The sequence below is a fragment of the Parus major genome, chromosome 5, assembly GCF_001522545.3.
Source record: "Parus major isolate Abel chromosome 5, Parus_major1.1, whole genome shotgun sequence".
NCBI classification, from domain to species: domain Eukaryota; kingdom Metazoa; phylum Chordata; class Aves; order Passeriformes; family Paridae; genus Parus; species Parus major.
In genome coordinates, this window is record NC_031774.1 from 39,231,239 (window position 1) to 39,247,877 (window position 16,639).

The 16,639-nt window shown below is 52.4% G+C and overlaps 1 protein-coding gene and 3 long non-coding RNA genes across 5 annotated transcripts in view; 3 read left to right on the top strand and 1 right to left on the bottom strand.

The window, feature by feature from the left end:
- Positions 1-6: 6 nt before the first annotated feature.
- Positions 7-3,773, top strand: LOC117244553. The gene is made up of 2 exons (XR_004497901.1): positions 7-148; positions 2,637-3,773. It is a non-coding gene; the product is annotated as an uncharacterized LOC117244553 (long non-coding RNA).
- Positions 3,774-7,816: 4,043 nt separating this feature from the next.
- On the top strand, positions 7,817-10,524 carry FOS (Fos proto-oncogene, AP-1 transcription factor subunit). The gene is made up of 4 exons (XM_015632299.1): positions 7,817-8,120; positions 8,521-8,766; positions 8,883-8,990; positions 9,115-10,524. Exons 1-4 carry the CDS (start codon positions 7,980-7,982, stop codon positions 9,730-9,732), a joined length of 1,113 nt encoding a protein of 370 aa, XP_015487785.1. The 5' UTR covers positions 7,817-7,979; the 3' UTR covers positions 9,733-10,524.
- Positions 10,351-12,997, bottom strand: LOC107206454. The gene is made up of 3 exons (XR_001522420.3): positions 12,908-12,997; positions 11,578-11,625; positions 10,351-11,489 (listed from the first exon to the last, which is right to left on the bottom strand). It is a non-coding gene; the product is annotated as an uncharacterized LOC107206454 (long non-coding RNA).
- A 147-nt stretch (positions 12,998-13,144) lies between these two features.
- LOC107206109 overlaps positions 13,145-16,639 on the top strand; it is a 16,974-nt gene continuing 13,479 nt past the window's right edge. The window contains exons 1-2 of one of the 2 annotated variants that reach the window (XR_001522267.3): positions 13,145-13,324; positions 15,551-15,965. This is a non-coding gene — a long non-coding RNA (uncharacterized LOC107206109). Of the gene's footprint in view, positions 13,325-15,550; positions 15,987-16,639 lie in introns of those variants that run through there. The other variant, XR_004497937.1, reaches the window with a different exon arrangement.

Below are 16,639 nucleotides of genomic sequence, written 5' to 3' on the forward strand. Positions count from 1 at the left end.
CGGCCGCGTGTGTGAGGGGCCCGAGGCTGAGGGGCCCGGCGGCCACAAACAGGAATGTCGGGGCTTAGGCCCAGCTGGAAATGAAGCAGCACGCAGCCTCTCGCTCAACCGCCCTCTTCCCCCGCCGCCCCGGTGAAATGGGGAGGAGGTGAAACTTGTGTGTTGAGATAAGAACAGTATAATAATTGAAAACAAAGTTAAATTCAATTACAATGGCAAACAATAGTAATAATAGTGTTAATAAAAGGGAAAGGAGATAAAACCAAACGATGCACAATACAAATGTTCACCACCCGCTGGCCAATGCTGGACCCCAGCACATCGCAGTGGTTTGTGTCTCTCTGGGGTTGCCGATTGACAGCACAGCTTTTTACAATATTCTGCTGTTTTTTCTGGATTCTGTACTGGTCTGGGGGTAAGGTGGAAACACATTGGATGTGTCCACTGCCCTATGTGCTTACTGATACAATCCCACACACACTACCTGCCACTGCAGGCGGTCAGGGTGGGGAGATCTGGAAGCCTGGCTGGGTGTTGGCATCAGCAAGCACCCCAAAAATCCAGTGTCCAGTCTAGGTGGGCCCAGAGACCTGAAGGGGTCCTGCACAGCTGTGCCACACAGCAGGAGGGAGACAGTGGGCCCTGAGAGGGCAGTGTGTGCTGGGTGGGGCCAAGTGTGCAGTGCCCCATTTCAGTAGCATGAGCCCAAACTCACAGCTCCATACTCCAGCTCCTCACCAGCAACAGGCCATTCTCTCCAGGCTGTGTCCAGTGCCCTGGGAGATGGTGGGTTTGCCTAGAGAAGGCAGGAGGGACCCCCTGTTTAGAGGAACCGGGTATGGGAACCCCTCCATGCTACCTTACTGGGGCTGTGTGCTGAAGCACAGGGCACCTTTCTCTCCCAGCTGGTGCCTGCCCACATCCACACTGGCACTCGTCGCCCAGGGAGGCCAGCACTGTCAAGTGGTGTCTCACATGGGTAGAGGTGCCAGTTTTGCAGCTCACTGAGCTCTATTGCGATCCTAAAGCAAACAGTGACAAAGCAAGTTAACCCGACCCCACTGGCTTGGCAGTTGTGCCCCTAGCAGTCAGGCTCCTGGGAGGAAAGTGCAGAGGACATGTCCTTCATGTGCAATCACCAAGTCAAACAGTCCCAAACTGGTCTGCTGTACCTCTGGAGTTTTCAGGCCTAGACTCCCTGATGTGTTTATTGTCTACATGTTTAATGTACAACCTTGACAGGAAAAAATGGATGATCTCTTCAGAGGCTGGTATGGGCCTGGATAATGGCAAGAGCTTTTCTCAATTTGGGATGAGCTGTGGGACTAGCAGTGAGCAAGTGGCACTCGTCTCCAGACCCTGTTCACTTTGCAGAGGTGGAGCAGAGCACACACATTTACAGATGATCTGTAAATATCCTATTCTCAGGTCTCTCTGCACAGGCATATGCTTAACTCTGGTTGCACAGATACTTAGGAATGAGTTAACACAAAAGATGTTTCCTATTCCAGCAGCTACCCCCTGCCAAACCAAATTGCTTGGCAGATCTGGATGCATGGGGAGGATCAAAGCCTTGAGGCTGGGCTGGCAGTGCTCCGCACTGTTTACATATTTATGGCATTGTTAACCCCAGACAATTTAATAATATTGAATTTTGTATTTGTTACATTTTTAAAATACCATCTAAGAAACCTCAGCTTCCTGGGGTATTCCCGATGTTTGTTGCTAGGGCAGAGAAGGCAAACTCACCACTTAGCCATGCTTCATTACTTATTCTCATTCTCTGTTACTGGGGTCTCTATTCCTGCAGTGGCAGCATCTTTGCACTGAGCTGACTGCTCCCTTTGGCTCTGCCTTGAGTGCAGCCTGGCTGTCCAGCCAGAGGCATGGCTCAGTTGGAGATGGGTACAATCACCTTGCTTTCGAGTCTTGCCATTTCCCTTCAGCAGCAGCAGCTGAATGTGACTTGCCCGTGGGCCAGGGCAGGCTGAGTCTCTGTGAGGTCCTGTGACAGCCCCATCACTACAAGTCAAAGACTAAAAAAGGGAGACCTTACTTGTGTTCATGACTGTCCTCCAGGGCAGCTAGCCCACCTGGCATGCTGATGTCCGACGCTGAATGGTACAGGAGAAAGGTGACCATCTCCAGTGAAGCAGGGTTGTTTCTTCAGGCAGTTACAAAGCTTGAGTGTCCTTTTATCTCCCAAACTATCCTTTTCGATCCTTTGTTTGCCCTGAAATCCCTTGAGCCTTTCTTTCCCCAGAGCACTCCCGAGTCACAACAATTAGGTTTCTTTCTGCCCCATGCTAAACAATCTTCAACATCCTGTCCTTTTACTTCAGCTTTGTTCTCCATCTGTAACAAAATCTCCTTAGCTAAGCACAGTGGCATTTTCCTCCTTCTTCTCAGCACTTCCTCCTTTCCTACCTTTGACCCATTTTACTCAAGAGTCACTGCACCAATAGGGGAGCAGGACACCTTTACCCAGCCCCCAGCACAAGCATCAGTATCACTGCACAGCCACACAGGAAAGAGGTAGCTTGTGCAATGCAACCATCGCGCTCCCACCTCCAAAAAGCTCTTGGACACAACAGGAAGCCCGAGCTTTCTCTTGATTGTGTGGCTTTTTATTGCAGGCATCTCGTGGGGCTCCATCAAGGAAATAAACCACAGCTGTGCTCCCCTTGTTTGGATCTTGTCTGATAATCAGAAAAGTTCTGCATCATCCTGCCTATCACTGGGTTTGAACATGCTGCCTTTCACTGAGCACGTTCTTCTCTCTCTCTCCCTCTCTCTCCCTCCCTCTCCTTCCCTCTCCCTCTCTCTCCCTCTCTCCTTCTCCCTCTCCCTCTCTCTCCTTCTCCCTCTCCCTCTCCTCCGCTGATCAGTTGCCTGGGACTACAGCTATGAGCATGCACAACACCCTGGGATGGGCCTATGGAGCTGGAGCTGACAGGGAGATAAGAGTCCAGCTTGGCCATGGTGTTCCAGCTTTGTCACACTGCCATGGCACACACAGCACACTGGTGGCAGCAGCAGGAGATTTGAAGTTTTATCTGGAAAACTTTGTGCTTAAATTACTTCAGGTTATGAACCCTGGCTTGTGGGGTGATGGCTGCCAGCCTGGCCTTGGGGCAACAAGGTGTGGAGGAAGCGCTTTGATGGGCAAAGCTCTTTCACACCTGCTGGATGTGAGCAGTGTATGGGTTCCTCAGTGTGTGCAGCAAGGTCCAGCTGTGCCTGGTTGAGACATAAACTTTGAAGAATTCAAGATTTTAGAGAAGCTAAGGCCTTAATTAAAAATAAGCTTTGCTAAAGCTAATTAAAATAAATAGATGGGCCTTGCTAAAATTAAAGGTAGAGAGGCCTTGCTAAAATTAGAGGTTAATCATTGGCTAATAACCAATTGTCTGTCAACTTTATACTTGTTCAGCTGGGCTTATAATGAGAAACAAAGAATACGGTAAGGAACTTCAAGAATATAAGACAATTGCAAATCAGAAACCCACTGAAGACATGAAACTAGGGGCCCAGCCAAGGATCCATTTGTCACTTTGCATTGAAAAGGTAGAAAGGTCAGAACGAGGAAGAGCCATATCCCTTCTTCCCTTTTGTGACCTCTACTCATAAAAGGACCACCAACCCATTTCAAGGAACAAACTATGCACTTTTTTCCTAATTAGCATAAGAAGTAGAAAGTGGGTGGCAACTGGGTTATGAATATGTATTTGTATTCAATATTTCTGTAAATAAAAAGCCTGTATTCACCTGTATTCAGAGTCATGCGTATTAAGGGGTGACCCAGCGCTGGCCCAGCCCTGCTAATAAACATACCACTCTGTAATCCTAAAACAGTTAAAGAGTCTTTATCCGTCTCAGTTGGATACTGATACTAGATCATATCCATATTTTGGTAAATCATGGTGAGTTAGTATCCACCATGGTGCAGTCAAAAAGTGGTGAGAATAAGTGGGACGATGCTTGACAGCATCATCTGCAGTAATTGGCGGCCCGTGGCACACGATGTGCAACCACAAGATGCCGGGATGTCTCTGCTTGTGGTGTTTATTCTTTAGGATGTCCCTGTCACACACCCAGCTTCTGTGATTATTAATTACTATTTATACATTGCTTTGGGTACGCACTGTACCTTTAAGACCAGCAGCGGTGGGAACCCTGCCCTCCTGGAGGCTCCCAGGCTAGGTGGGATGGTGACAGCTGCAATGTGTCTTGGGGGGAGCTCAGGTCACTGGGATAACATACTATGAGCCCTTCCTCTACCCTTTGCTCCCCAGCCATATCAACAGAGGGGGCAGGCTCCCACCACTGTTTTTTCAACCACCTTTTCTGCTTTTCCATCCTGTTTTCTTCTGAGCCCTGCAGCCTCTCTCTGGCTTTACAAGCCTCTCTGGGGCCAAGGGGAGGGACAGGATCCCTTGTGCAAGGGGAGTGAGTGCAATGGGTGACACCAGGAGCAGTGGGTGTGCAGGTATATGCAGGGAGAATTTTACTAACGCTCCTGGATTCTGCCCATAAAGTCTGTGTTGCTCAGGTTATTGTGCAGATCCTCTGATAGTATGGGCAGGATGCTTGGCCAGGCAGTGATGACTTCTCAGTGCAGGGGAGCTATTTCTTTGTGTCCACAGCAGTGCCTCCTGTATGCCGGCTCTGCTGCTGAGCTCTGGCTGTTTGGTCTCCTTCCCAATGATCCCAACAGTCCCTGGTTAGCTGGAGGCAGATGTCCATCATGTTGTGTGTCTTGAGAGAGAGCATGGAACCATGCTGCAGTCAGCACTGCTGACAGAGTGAGCAGAGGTTGAGACAGTCATGAGACTACCAAAGGGCCATGTTGCTGGCATGAACTTTCCCCTGGTACATGGCCAAATTTAGGCACAGACATCTCTTGCCCCTGAAGTGGGTTTAGGTTGTACATTGCACTGGCCCACACTGCACCCACAGGTGCTTTTCTGCTGTAGTATTCCAAGGCCAGCCTGAGCCGCAAGCTCGGGTGAAGGAGAGGTGTGAAAGTAGGGCCAGGTTCCAGTGCTGCACTCTGAGGCTTAGGAGCTTGCTGTTCTCTTGTAAGCCTCAGAGCTGCAAGCTTTCCCATCTCCCTGCTCCAGAGGAGGAAAAGGGGAGGCCAGGATGGTGGAGGGGTTCTGTTGGTATGCAGAACAAGATTCTCATTGGATGGATGCAGTCCTTCTGCCCTGCCAGCACCACTGTGATGCCCAAGAAGTGCAGTGGGCATGGCCTCTTCCATCTGGCCAGGCATCTGGGAAGAGCCATCTCCCTGCAGGTGAAAGTCAGCAGCAACCTCCTCCTCACCAGCACAGGACCCAGAGGTGCAGTGGGATTGTCTGAAGCAAGGGAATAGTCCCTAGAGGCATGTGTCCCTGCAGATGAGGCCCAGCCAAGAAGCACCAGAGCCTGGCAAAACCCTGCTGGCCCCAGTTGAACAGGTTTAATAGTGTTGTAGTGTTTGCTGAACTCACAGTACGCTCCACAGATTGCATTGATTTGTGAGGGTCTAATTTGTGAGGATTTTCCTGTTCCCAGCTGGCAAGGGAGGTGAGGAACCTCCATCAGCCTGGCATGCTGGTGAGGGCAACTCTCTCACCCAGGCAGGAGGGTTCATGCTCTGACTCTGTTTTGTCCCCGCGGTACCTCCTGCTTCCTTTTTTTGTTCTCACACATACTGTGGTAAAATTTGTGCACCCTGTGTTTGGAGCAAACAACAAACCCACGTCATGTGTTTTCGCTTTCTCTGTTTCATTGCCTCCACGTGTTAGAAATGTGCGGCATCCGTGCACTTTCCGATTGGTACAAACAGATCATGCTTGGTCACCAGTGGAGATGGCAACAGATGGTTTGCATGGGCACCACAAAAATATTGTGGGCTTTGGTGAAGTGGATTCCACCCCCCCGATTTCCAGACACTTCTTTTGGAGAAGGTAGTTTGGCTAGAGGAACCCTGGGGCAGTTTCTAGACAACAGGGCTAAACAGCGTTTTTCTGAAATGTGCCTGGCAAATGTCTGAGACTGGAAGCTGTGTCAGAGGCTCTTGCCCATGCTGGGCACAGATGTGTCAACCTAGGCCCTGATGGGGATGGTGACTGCAGAGGATGGAGGCTGGCAGGGATGGCAGGGTCGTGGCTTTGCTAATTTGCTGGCACATCCTTCTCTGGGCAGTGCTGAGGGCCTCATCACCTGCAGCCTGAGGCTGCAAAATAGACTGTGCTTGTCCCACTCTTTCAGTAGCTAGCATGAGGGGAATGCTGGCCGGGGCAAAGAACCCTTGGCAGCACAGGAACCTGGGGTGACTGATGCCTGCCCCGAGATGGACTAGCCCATAGGTCAGCACTGAGCTGATGAGAGCAGCACGGGCCCCCGCAGGTCCTTTCCCAGGGAGCAGTATGGGCCGTGAGCCGCGGCAGTCCTTGGCTGTCCCCTCTGCTCTGACGGGCAGTTCAGAAATAGCAGCTGGCCCAGTTCTCCCGCCCCCGTGGCCCAGATCTCTAAGAACGGAGGTTGCTCGCGCAGCAACAGCAACAGCAGCAGCATCAAGCGCTGCATTTAGCCATGAGCTCAAACAGAGGGAGAGGCTGCCAGCAGGATCCCAGCCTGGCTGGGTGACGCTCCTGCCTGGAGACTGCGCTGCAGGCTCTGTTTGTTGCTGTAAACACGCTCCCTGCTGCAGCTTCCCTGTTACTATCTATAGCCGCGATCTCTTGGCTCCCGTGCAAGGCGAGTCTGCGGTCTGGCTCCCACCTTAGCCTGACCTGAGCCAGGGCTGCCTGACATCCCCGTCGTGGGTGGGTGTCTCCGGGCTTCGCTGCAACAAGGATCAAAACAAAACCCAAACTGGAGGAAAGGACGAGCCTCGCCCCTCTCTCTCCTCGTCGGTGGTTTCCCGGTGGCCTCTTGCCCATGCTCTTGGCGGCTATCCCAGTCCCCCTCCCCCCGAGCACTGCTCCCAAGCTCTCCCAACTTTCCCGGAGGGTTGCGGCCCCTAAGGCTTCCTTGCGGGGCTTCCCACCGCCCTGTGCCTTTACCCACACTTTCGACAATTACAAACATAGATAATAGACAAGTCAGTAGTGACACATGAGTGTAACGCGCTCCTCGCTGCAAGGAGGGGTGTAAGTTGAGCTTTCCATGCGTGGGGTCCGCCGAGTACCTGTGCCCAGCTACGGGCAGACCCCGCTCGGTGCTGGCGATGGGGCTTGATTTGCAGCGCAAAGCGCACCTCTGGTCGCCCAGACCCCTTCTTCGCCGCGTTCCTTGGAGCACCTAGCTCCGCAGCAAGGCTGTGCGGGGCCCCTCTGAGGGGAGGGGGTCACCTGCGGCGGGACGGCAGCCCCCAAAGGCAGCGCCGGTGCCCCAGAGCCCTCGCAGGGTCTCGCCAGGCGAGGGGGGGGAGGGGCCGTCGCGTCCCGTCCCGTCCCGCGCGCCGCCCGCCCGCCGCACTTGGCTGCAGCCTGGAGCGCTTCCCGTCAGTCACGCCCCCTCGCACAGGATGTATCCCATATAAGGATATCTGCGTCAGTGGGTTCCCGAGCCCGGCCGTACCACTCCGTGCGGGGGGGAAGCTCCATGGCCGCTCCCTCCTGCTCTGCCCTGGGGCCCTCTCTGCCCCTGCGGCTGGCCCCCGCCCTATGCCTTAGGTTTGTTCCGAAGGGGGCGGTGGCAGAGAGCGCGCGGGGCGGCTCCGGGGAGGCGCGGGGCGGGCGCGGAGCGGCGGTCCCCCCCCGTGGGCGCGGGTGGCGCGTCCCCGGTGACGTCGGCGGGAGGGTATAAAAGGGAGGCACGGCGCGATACTCCAGCAGCCTAGGCAGCCTCGGCGGTGGAGCGGAGAGACGCGCGGCGCGGACCGGGCACAGGGACGCACGCAGCCAACCCCTCCTCGCTTCATCCCCAAGGACGCTTCGCCACCGTCGCATCATCCCTCACCTCCGGCTTGCGCGCACCGAGCCGACATGATGTACCAGGGCTTCGCCGGAGAGTACGAGGCACCGTCCTCCCGCTGCAGCAGCGCTTCCCCGGCCGGGGACAGCCTCACCTATTACCCCTCCCCGGCGGACTCATTCTCGAGCATGGGCTCGCCTGTGAACCCGCAGGTGAGTCGCCGAGCGTGCCCACTGTGCTCTTGGCCGGGGCAGGAGCATTCAGGAAGGGACGGGACGGGAGCGGGTGGCGCGGGACTGGCTGTGTCCGCGGAGGAGGTCAGGCCGGGGACTGGCATAGGGAGCGGCCCCTGTGCCGAGGCGGGGCGGTCGGGGGGTGCCGTAGCCCGGGCCGCGCTCTGCGGCGGGTGTGTAAAGCGGCTTCATTGATAAAACGCGAGTTCATTGAGGAGACTCCGGAGCAGCGTCTGCGTCAGCGCGGACGTCAGAGATATTTATAACAGGCCGCTCTCGTGTGGAGCCGGCGCTGGCAGCGCGGCGCCGCGGCCCCGGGGACGGCGGGGAGCGGCCCGGGCGCTCCGCTGACGGCAGCCCCCCTTCCTCTGACCTACAGGACTTCTGCACCGACCTGGCCGCCTCCAGCGCCAGCTTCGTGCCTACGGTGACGGCCATCTCCACCAGCCCCGACCTGCAGTGGCTGGTGCAACCCACTCTCATCTCTTCGGTGGCCCCCTCCCAGAGCCGCGGGCACCCCTACGGCGTCTCGGCGCCCGCCCCCACCACCTACTCCCGCCCCGCAGTGCTGAAGGCGCCGGGTGGCCGCGGGCAGAGCATCGGCCGCCGGGGCAAAGTCGAACAGGTGAGTGCGGATTTGAACTGCTGTGGGGATTGGGGGGGACGCGCCGGCGGCGGGCTGCCCTTGGCTGGCGGGCACCGGGCTGGCAGCGGGACTGAACGGCCTCTCTCTGCCCTCAGCTGTCCCCAGAGGAGGAGGAAAAGAGAAGGATCCGCCGGGAACGGAACAAGATGGCAGCGGCCAAGTGCCGCAACCGACGGCGGGAGCTCACCGACACGCTGCAGGCGGTAAGTCCTGCCCGGGAGGTGGCGGGGGAAGAGGGAGTACCCGGGGCGGGGATGACAGGAGGAAGGGGACTCCAGCTGGGAGTGATGCCGGCCCTGGCTGACAGCCTGCTCTCTCTCTCTGCAGGAGACCGACCAGCTGGAGGAGGAGAAGTCCGCGCTGCAGGCGGAGATTGCTAACTTGCTGAAGGAGAAGGAGAAGCTGGAGTTTATCCTGGCGGCCCACCGGCCCGCCTGCAAGATGCCCGAGGAGTTGTGCTTCTCCGAGGAGCTGGCAGCTGCCAGTGCTGCCTCCGCGCTGGACCTGGGCACCCCCAGCCCCCCCATGACCGAGGAGGCTGCCTTTGCTCTGCCGCTGATGCCTGAAGCGCCGCCGGCCGTGCCGCCCAAGGAGACCAGCAGCGGCGGGCTGGAGCTCAAGGCTGAGCCCTTCGATGAGCTGCTCTTCTCCACGGGGCCGCGGGAGGCCTCCCGCTCTGTGCCCGACATGGACCTGCCTGGGGCCTCCTCCTTCTACCCGTCGGACTGGGAGTCGCTGACTGCCGGGACCAGCGGTGAGCTGGAGCCCCTCTGCACCCCTGTGGTGACCTGCACCCCCTGCCCCAGCACCTACACCTCCACCTTCGTCTTCACCTACCCCGAGGCAGAAGCCTTTCCCAGCTGCGCTGCCGCGCACCGGAAGGGCAGCAGCAGCAATGAGCCCTCGTCTGACTCCCTCAGCTCCCCCACCCTCCTGGCCTTGTGAAGGGCTCCAGCACTGACTGACCTGCTGGGCCCCCTCCCCTGCCCATGCACCCCCACGGACTTGCAGCTGTGCCCCATGGGGCTCCCCAGGCTTGGGGAGGGCCCTGCCACCGCCACCCCCTGTCTGGCCTGGTGCCCCGGGGCCTGGCAGAGCGTCATGCACCGAGGTCTCTTACCTCTTCCAGAGATGTAGCAAATCGCATGGAGTTTGTCTTGTCCCCAGTGGCCCATCCATGAGAGCTGGTAGTCTGTAGCATGTCCCACATGGCTGGGTAGGTGACTCCCTCCCCTCCTTAGTATCACTAGCATTAACTAATTAATCTCTTGGTTTTGAATAATTGGAATTTAACCTGGTGCTGGGTATCTCCAACTCGTATCTAGTGCAGCTGATTAACAATAACTACTGTGTTCCTGGCAATATCGTGTTCTGATGACTTAGCAATGACCCATCTTATGTGGGGGGAAAGAGACTCTATTTTATTTTCTAGTAGGTAGATAAATAGCTATATCCATGTACTGTAGTTCTACATTGATGTTCATTGTAACTTTACTGATCATGCATTGTTGAGGTGGTCTGAATGTTCTGACATAAGTTTTCCATGAAAACGTTTTTATTGTGTTTTTAATTTATTTATTAAGATGGATTCTCAGATATTTATATTTTTATTTTATTTTTTTCTACCTTGAGGTCTTTTTTGACATGTGGAAAGTGAATTTGGATGAAACTTAAGCATTGTTTGCTTATTATTGTTCAGAGACATTGTCAATAAAAGCATTTAAGTTGACTGCTGGATGGAGCTGTCCTTGTGTTGCCTTTTGCACTTGTTTCTCTGCGACCTCAAAGGGGTTCCCTAGCCTCTAATTTTGTCTGGGCTTTATAAACTGCAGACAACTGCAATCTGCCTGAGGCTTAGGGTGCATCAGGGTGGGAATACTATTTAGGCCAGCCCTGTCCTTGTCCTGGTGCTAGTCAGGGCTGGCTGCGGTTACACCCATCCTAGTAGGCAGCAGTGTTGCTCCCTATGGCCTTTCCCAGCTGATCTGTCTGGGTCTGGTTCCCTTCTGTGTCTCTGTGTGTCACCTGCTGTGGCCTTTCACCAACCAGCTGGAGGTCTTGCTGGGAAGGTGGTGAAAGGACACCCCTAGGATGGGGCCCACATGATCATTTCCATGTGCCTAACAGCCCAATTTCCTTCTCTCTGGGTGCCCCTGGATGTGGTCTGGTTCCTCTAGGAACCTCTGGCCTATCCTCTTTGGACATGAGGGGAGGAGAAAAGCCCAAACTGAGGAGTGCATGAGCCTGAGTGGTATAAGGCAAACTACTGGCTCTTTGGTTTCTATTAAAGCCAGACAGGTCCTTAATGACTGAGTTATAGCAAATGGCACACACATTCTAGGAATGTACTGCCTCCCTGGGGTCTCTGAAAACGTCTCTCCTGCAGCATTCCTTGAGAGCGGCTGCTACCCTCTGTCACCCCTGCTACTTGTGCAGTGAAATGTGCTCTGCGGGGCAGGACAACATCTGGGCCAGATTATCCCTGCATGCGGAGTAGTGGTCTGCTCCCTCCCTCATGGCTACACAGGAAGGGTTGCCTGAAAGTAGTGAGGCCCCCCCTGACAGCCTCCAGCCCTGTCACTCCAATTTGAGAACTCCTTTCTCAAGGTGAAAGTGAAGATGTCAGCGTGTGTCCAGCCAAAGGCCATCTTGACACCATGGTCTCAGGGAATCTTTGTAGGCAGCCATTGAAGGTCAGGTTTCTGTAAATCCACATTTCCTGGTCACTGCAGCAGGCTCTACTTTTTTCCACCCCTTCCCTAATCAGAACACACACAGGATGTAGCTCACCTCAGCAGTGAGTAGGGCAGCTCCATGACTTGCTCAACAAGGCCAGCCCTGTGTAAAAGCAAATATTACAAGTGCAGTTTCCCATCTTTCAACATTAATCTGTAGGCAGAGCTGACAAGTGATGAAGACTAATCCCACTTACTACTGAGAAGCAACTACTTTCACGTTGCCACTTGAGTTTACACGGGCAACACCCAGGTGCAGCAAATGCACAGTAGCGCTGAACCATGAAGCAGTCATGTATGTATGAGGGGATGCTACAAGAGTCAGACTTATGTGACAGGTAACCCTGTGAAGTCACTAAATGTGGAATCACAATGTGCTGTCTTGCTGAAAGACCATCGAGTTCAGAGCTTAATAATTCAGGTCTCTGGGAGCCCATGTGTGCTGCTGGAATCACCAGACATTCAGCAGAGGCAGAAAGGAACAGAGGTCCACCAAGACCCCAAAATATCACACAGTTCCCTTAGAGTAGGTGGAGTGATCCTGGCCCCATTATCTCCCATGATCACCAGACAGGCTAAATTCAGAGAGACAACAGTCCGGCAACCTAACCAAGGCTTCTCTTTTTAACAGAAGTGATAGCAAGTGCCAAGTCTAAGTGTCAGTTTTGCATTTGTTACGCGAAGATGTCAGATTCAGGGGTGGCACTACATGAGACACGAAACCTCTAACCCCAGGCTCCAGCCTTACTCCTTGCCTTCAGCCACAAACAACCCAGAATTCAGGATGCGCTACATAAAATTTATGCTGTTTTATGAACGTGATTGATCTGCTTCCTAGCATTGAGAATTATGTAGGGAAGTTGCACTTAAAAGAGGGGGCATCTTGCCACTATCTGCAGCTGAGGAATAATGCAGCAATCTCTGCCTGCAATGTGTTATAAGCATGTGCTTCAATTACAAGCTGTATCTGATACATCACACAGATACCAACGCAAAGCTTTGTGAAACACAACAATGGAACGAGATAAGACAAGTAGGGAGCGCTCGTCTTATTTCTGACTCCTCCTGCGCTCCTGATCCTTCTGAGGACAGTAGTGTAATTAATTCTTAGAAATGCAACTGCAACACAACGCAAGGCACAGTGGAATTATTGTCACGAATTACAGAAAGCAGAGCTGTAAAACAACGTGAAGATCCTCAAACGCGTTTACGGTAGATTAAAGAGGGCTGCCCCGCACAGCAGTACCCGGGTACAGGAGGGTGTTGCGGCTCTCGGCGCTGACAACAGCCGCAGTCCCGACACGCTCCTGTGCACACACACCTCCCGTCCCCCCGCCTGCGGCGCTCCAGCCCCCGGGCCGCGGCGGGGCGGCCGCTGCCGGTACCTGAGATCAGCGCGAGGTTCCCGAGTCGGGCCGGCCCCGGCGCGGCCCCGCGGGGCCCTCACGGCGGGCAGAGCGCGGCCCGCGCCCCGCCGCGCGCCCCGCCCCGCCCCGCCGCGCCTGCGCGCGCCCGTGTTTACTGTTTGGTTGCCGGGGCGCCGCGCGCGGGCGCGCCAGGGACGTGACGTGACGTCCCGCTCCCCGCGGGGCCGCCGCGAGCCAGCGGCGTGACGCGCGCGCTTCCGGCCGTGCCCATATATGGCAAGGCGGCGCCGCCGCGCTTCCCGTGCGGCGGGAAGGATCCGGAAGGCAGGGCGGGACGGACACCGGGACGGACACCGGGACGTGTTGCCCGGCCGCCGGCAGCCTCCCCGCGGCCGGGACACCGCTCCCTGCCTTGCCCCATCTGGTTCCTCGCAGGTAGCCTGGCCTCCGTTGCGCCTCCTCCGCGCTCTGGATGCCTTTGCGGGGTGAGGGGTCGGGAGAAGGAACGGGGATTTCACGCAGTGGGGTGTTGAGTCCCAGGCCAGCCCACACGTAACGGTTTGTAGCTCTCGCTGTCCCTAACTGGGCTTCCGGGGCATCACCCGTCCACCTGGAAATCTCCACAGTCTGCTCTGAGCTGGAAGAATTGATCTGTGATGGTGGGAAAACAAAACAAAACAAAACAAAACAGCCCACCCCCACCATGGCTGCCCTGTGAACGTGGCTGCAGTGTACCGAGTGACAGGCGCCTACATCCTTGAACATTTACTGCGCCAGTTCTCGTGCCATGTATCTTTTTGTTACTTTTGGTTACTATTTTGTTACAAAAATCTGTCTCCTGCTTTCTGTCAGACAGAACAGGAAGCCTGCCAGAAATGTTATCAGAGCCAGTGAAAAGTAAAAAAAAAAAAAAAAAAAATTATTCAGGGGAGAGAAAAGTTAAATTAGTGTTTTGCTCTGTGCTCACTTTAGAGGAACTTAAGAATATTCCTGTACTAATACTTGATTTTGTGAAAGATCAGGAGATATGTCTCAAGTGGAAGGTCTGTAGAAAAAGTAGTGAAACAAATGGCTAAAATAAAAAGCATCGAACAATTGGACTGCATTACATTCATCCAAGAGTTCTAAGAGAAGTCAAGACTTAAATAGCTGAGCTGCTTACTAATGGCTTTTGTGTAACATTGCATTTAGAAGGGCTTTGATAACAGAGAATGGGCCAATAAAACAAATAAACTAATCAAAACAAAACAAAAAACAAACAAAAAAAACAGCCTGAAAAGTTCTACAGAGCTGCTGAACAATGAGCCTGTATCAGCCAAGTTAGTGAAAATTTTAAAGAGGTGAACTAGTGGGTGCAGGGAGAAGAAAATGGGGTACCATGAGAGCTGGCAGAGCCTTTCTAATGAGAACTCCTGGCCTTGCTGGGAGTCCTGGGAGGAGTCAGCAAAGCATGTGGACAAGAGACATTCTGATATTTTCTACTTGGGTTTTTAAAAAGTATTCAACCAAATTTATGACCAAAATCTTCTGAAGAAACTGTAGAATAAAGAAGTTTTCATGTAGATACATGACATTGCAGTAAAGACTGTAAGACAGAGGAAAAATATTTCTTAGTAGAATGAGTCAATATGGAAAGTTCCACAAGGATCTGAATTGGAGCCTGTGGACTGAGAGCAAAGGTAGTAAAATGTCACAATACAAAGTGAGTGGGTGGTACAATTTGATACATTTAAAGTGTTTTAAATGGAAGATAAACAATCCGTCTCAATCATACAGAAACAGCCTAGAAGCTGATTTATCCCTTGGGAACAAGATCTTGACATAATAGTTCTCTGAAAACCTCAGTTCAAGACTCGGTAAATGAGCAAATCAAGTGTTAGGAGATAAGAGCAAGAGAATAAAAGCAGAGAGTGTCATTATGGCACAGGATTAATCCATGGTGTACCAGTGCTTTGAATGTTTTGTACAGTTCTGATCTTTAGAAGGACATAGAGCACTGTAAGAGGTTCAGACAAGTAGATAAATGTGTTAGGAAGTGTGGGACAGTTTCTAGGTCAGAAGCAGGTAAGTTAACTAGAACTCTTCAGCTTCACAGAAACAAATCAGGGGAGGTTTCTTTCAGTGTAAGAATGATGTACAACAAGCAAAACTTGGGGAAATGTGGAATAAAACCAGACTTGACAAGGTGGCTAATTCCATGTTGTGGGTTCTTGTAGAAAACCTTTTGGTCTGATTTTGATACTACAAGGGTTTGGGGTTTTTTTTTTTTGGGATGAAAAGTCCAGAAAATGATCATAAATAAAAGCTAGTGAGGATTATTAAATACACAAATATCCCCTTTGTCTGTGCAAATCCTGATTTTGAAATTTCTGGGGCCTTAGGGAATTCTGTGATGAGGCAACACTACACACTGACCACTGACTTCGTCCTTATTACTTTCTTCGGGTGCTTGCCACCAGGCAGTGTCAGAAGACTGTGGCTGATAAGAGAGGGGCAAAAGCTGTGCTTGATTTCATCAAATATGACTATTTCTATGTGGCCTTGTAGGGATTTAGCTGAACTTTCACTCTTTCCTGTGCTTCCATATTGTAACGGTGTTTGAAATTTGTTTAAGTTACCAGAAGATGTGATCTCATATGTCCGTGCACCTTATCTTTTCAGATCTTTTGCTGATAAGGTTGTTCTTTGGAGCTGCATCCGGCAGCATTTCCAGGCAGAGGTAGGCTGGTGACCCAGTGAGGTGCTGAAGTGAAACCAACAACACCCATTCTTATTTGGAAACAGCGGATGTTCACAAGGGACCTGGATATTATATCAACAGGATATCATGGGAAAACAAAAGAAGGCTGTAACTAGCATGTGGACAATATATCTTTATTTCCAATTAAGGAGCTCTTGTTCTGCGGTGTGGTGTCCTGTCCCCTGCCAACCCCTGGCAGCTTTAGTCTGCACAACAGATTTTCAGCTCTTCTTCACTGATTAGATTTGAGCTCTGTTTTTATACGAATGTTTTGTAACTTGGTCTGTTGACTATGGACAACCAGCTGCAACATTAAAGGAGTAATTTTAATTCTGATTGCATCGCCTCTTCCACTTGGTAAGGATTGCGTGCTTTTTAAATAGCCCGTCTTGAATCTTCTCATGCTCAGGAAGAAGGGAAGAGAAACCATCTCATAATATAGTATTTATCTAGTTTTGTTTGCAAAATTAAATATTTTCCCCGAATAGGTAATGGTATTGCAAAGGCCATAAAATACAGTGGCAGTGTTAAGTCTTTAAGCATATAATCAGGAAGGTTCACGGAATTCAGATAGTGAGAGAGTACTTGGGTTTTTAAATAAAACATTATTTTGACACTGCTTTGAAGTATATTGAGTGCTTCAGCATGAGATTGATGAAATTCCTGCTATGAAGCATTTGAATTCTAATTGCAGGAAAAATAACAGTTGCCAGTAGCACACTGTAGAGAAGGACAAGCTCTGTTACAGCATTTAAGCATGTGGTATGGCAGTTGAATTAAAATAGCAACGTAACCTAATGATGATGTGTCACTAACCTCGAGGACACCGGGGAAGATAAAACAAAGTAATTTGCTGTCATTACATAAGAACTGAGTACAAAGCCAAGAATGGGGTTTCCGGCACAGATAAGGCTTTCACTCCAAGACTTTCAAAGAACTCAGCTCTTCAAAGCTTTAACTATTCATGGGCCTCTCGGATCCTCCCATCCTCTTCATTCTCTTCCCCCCCC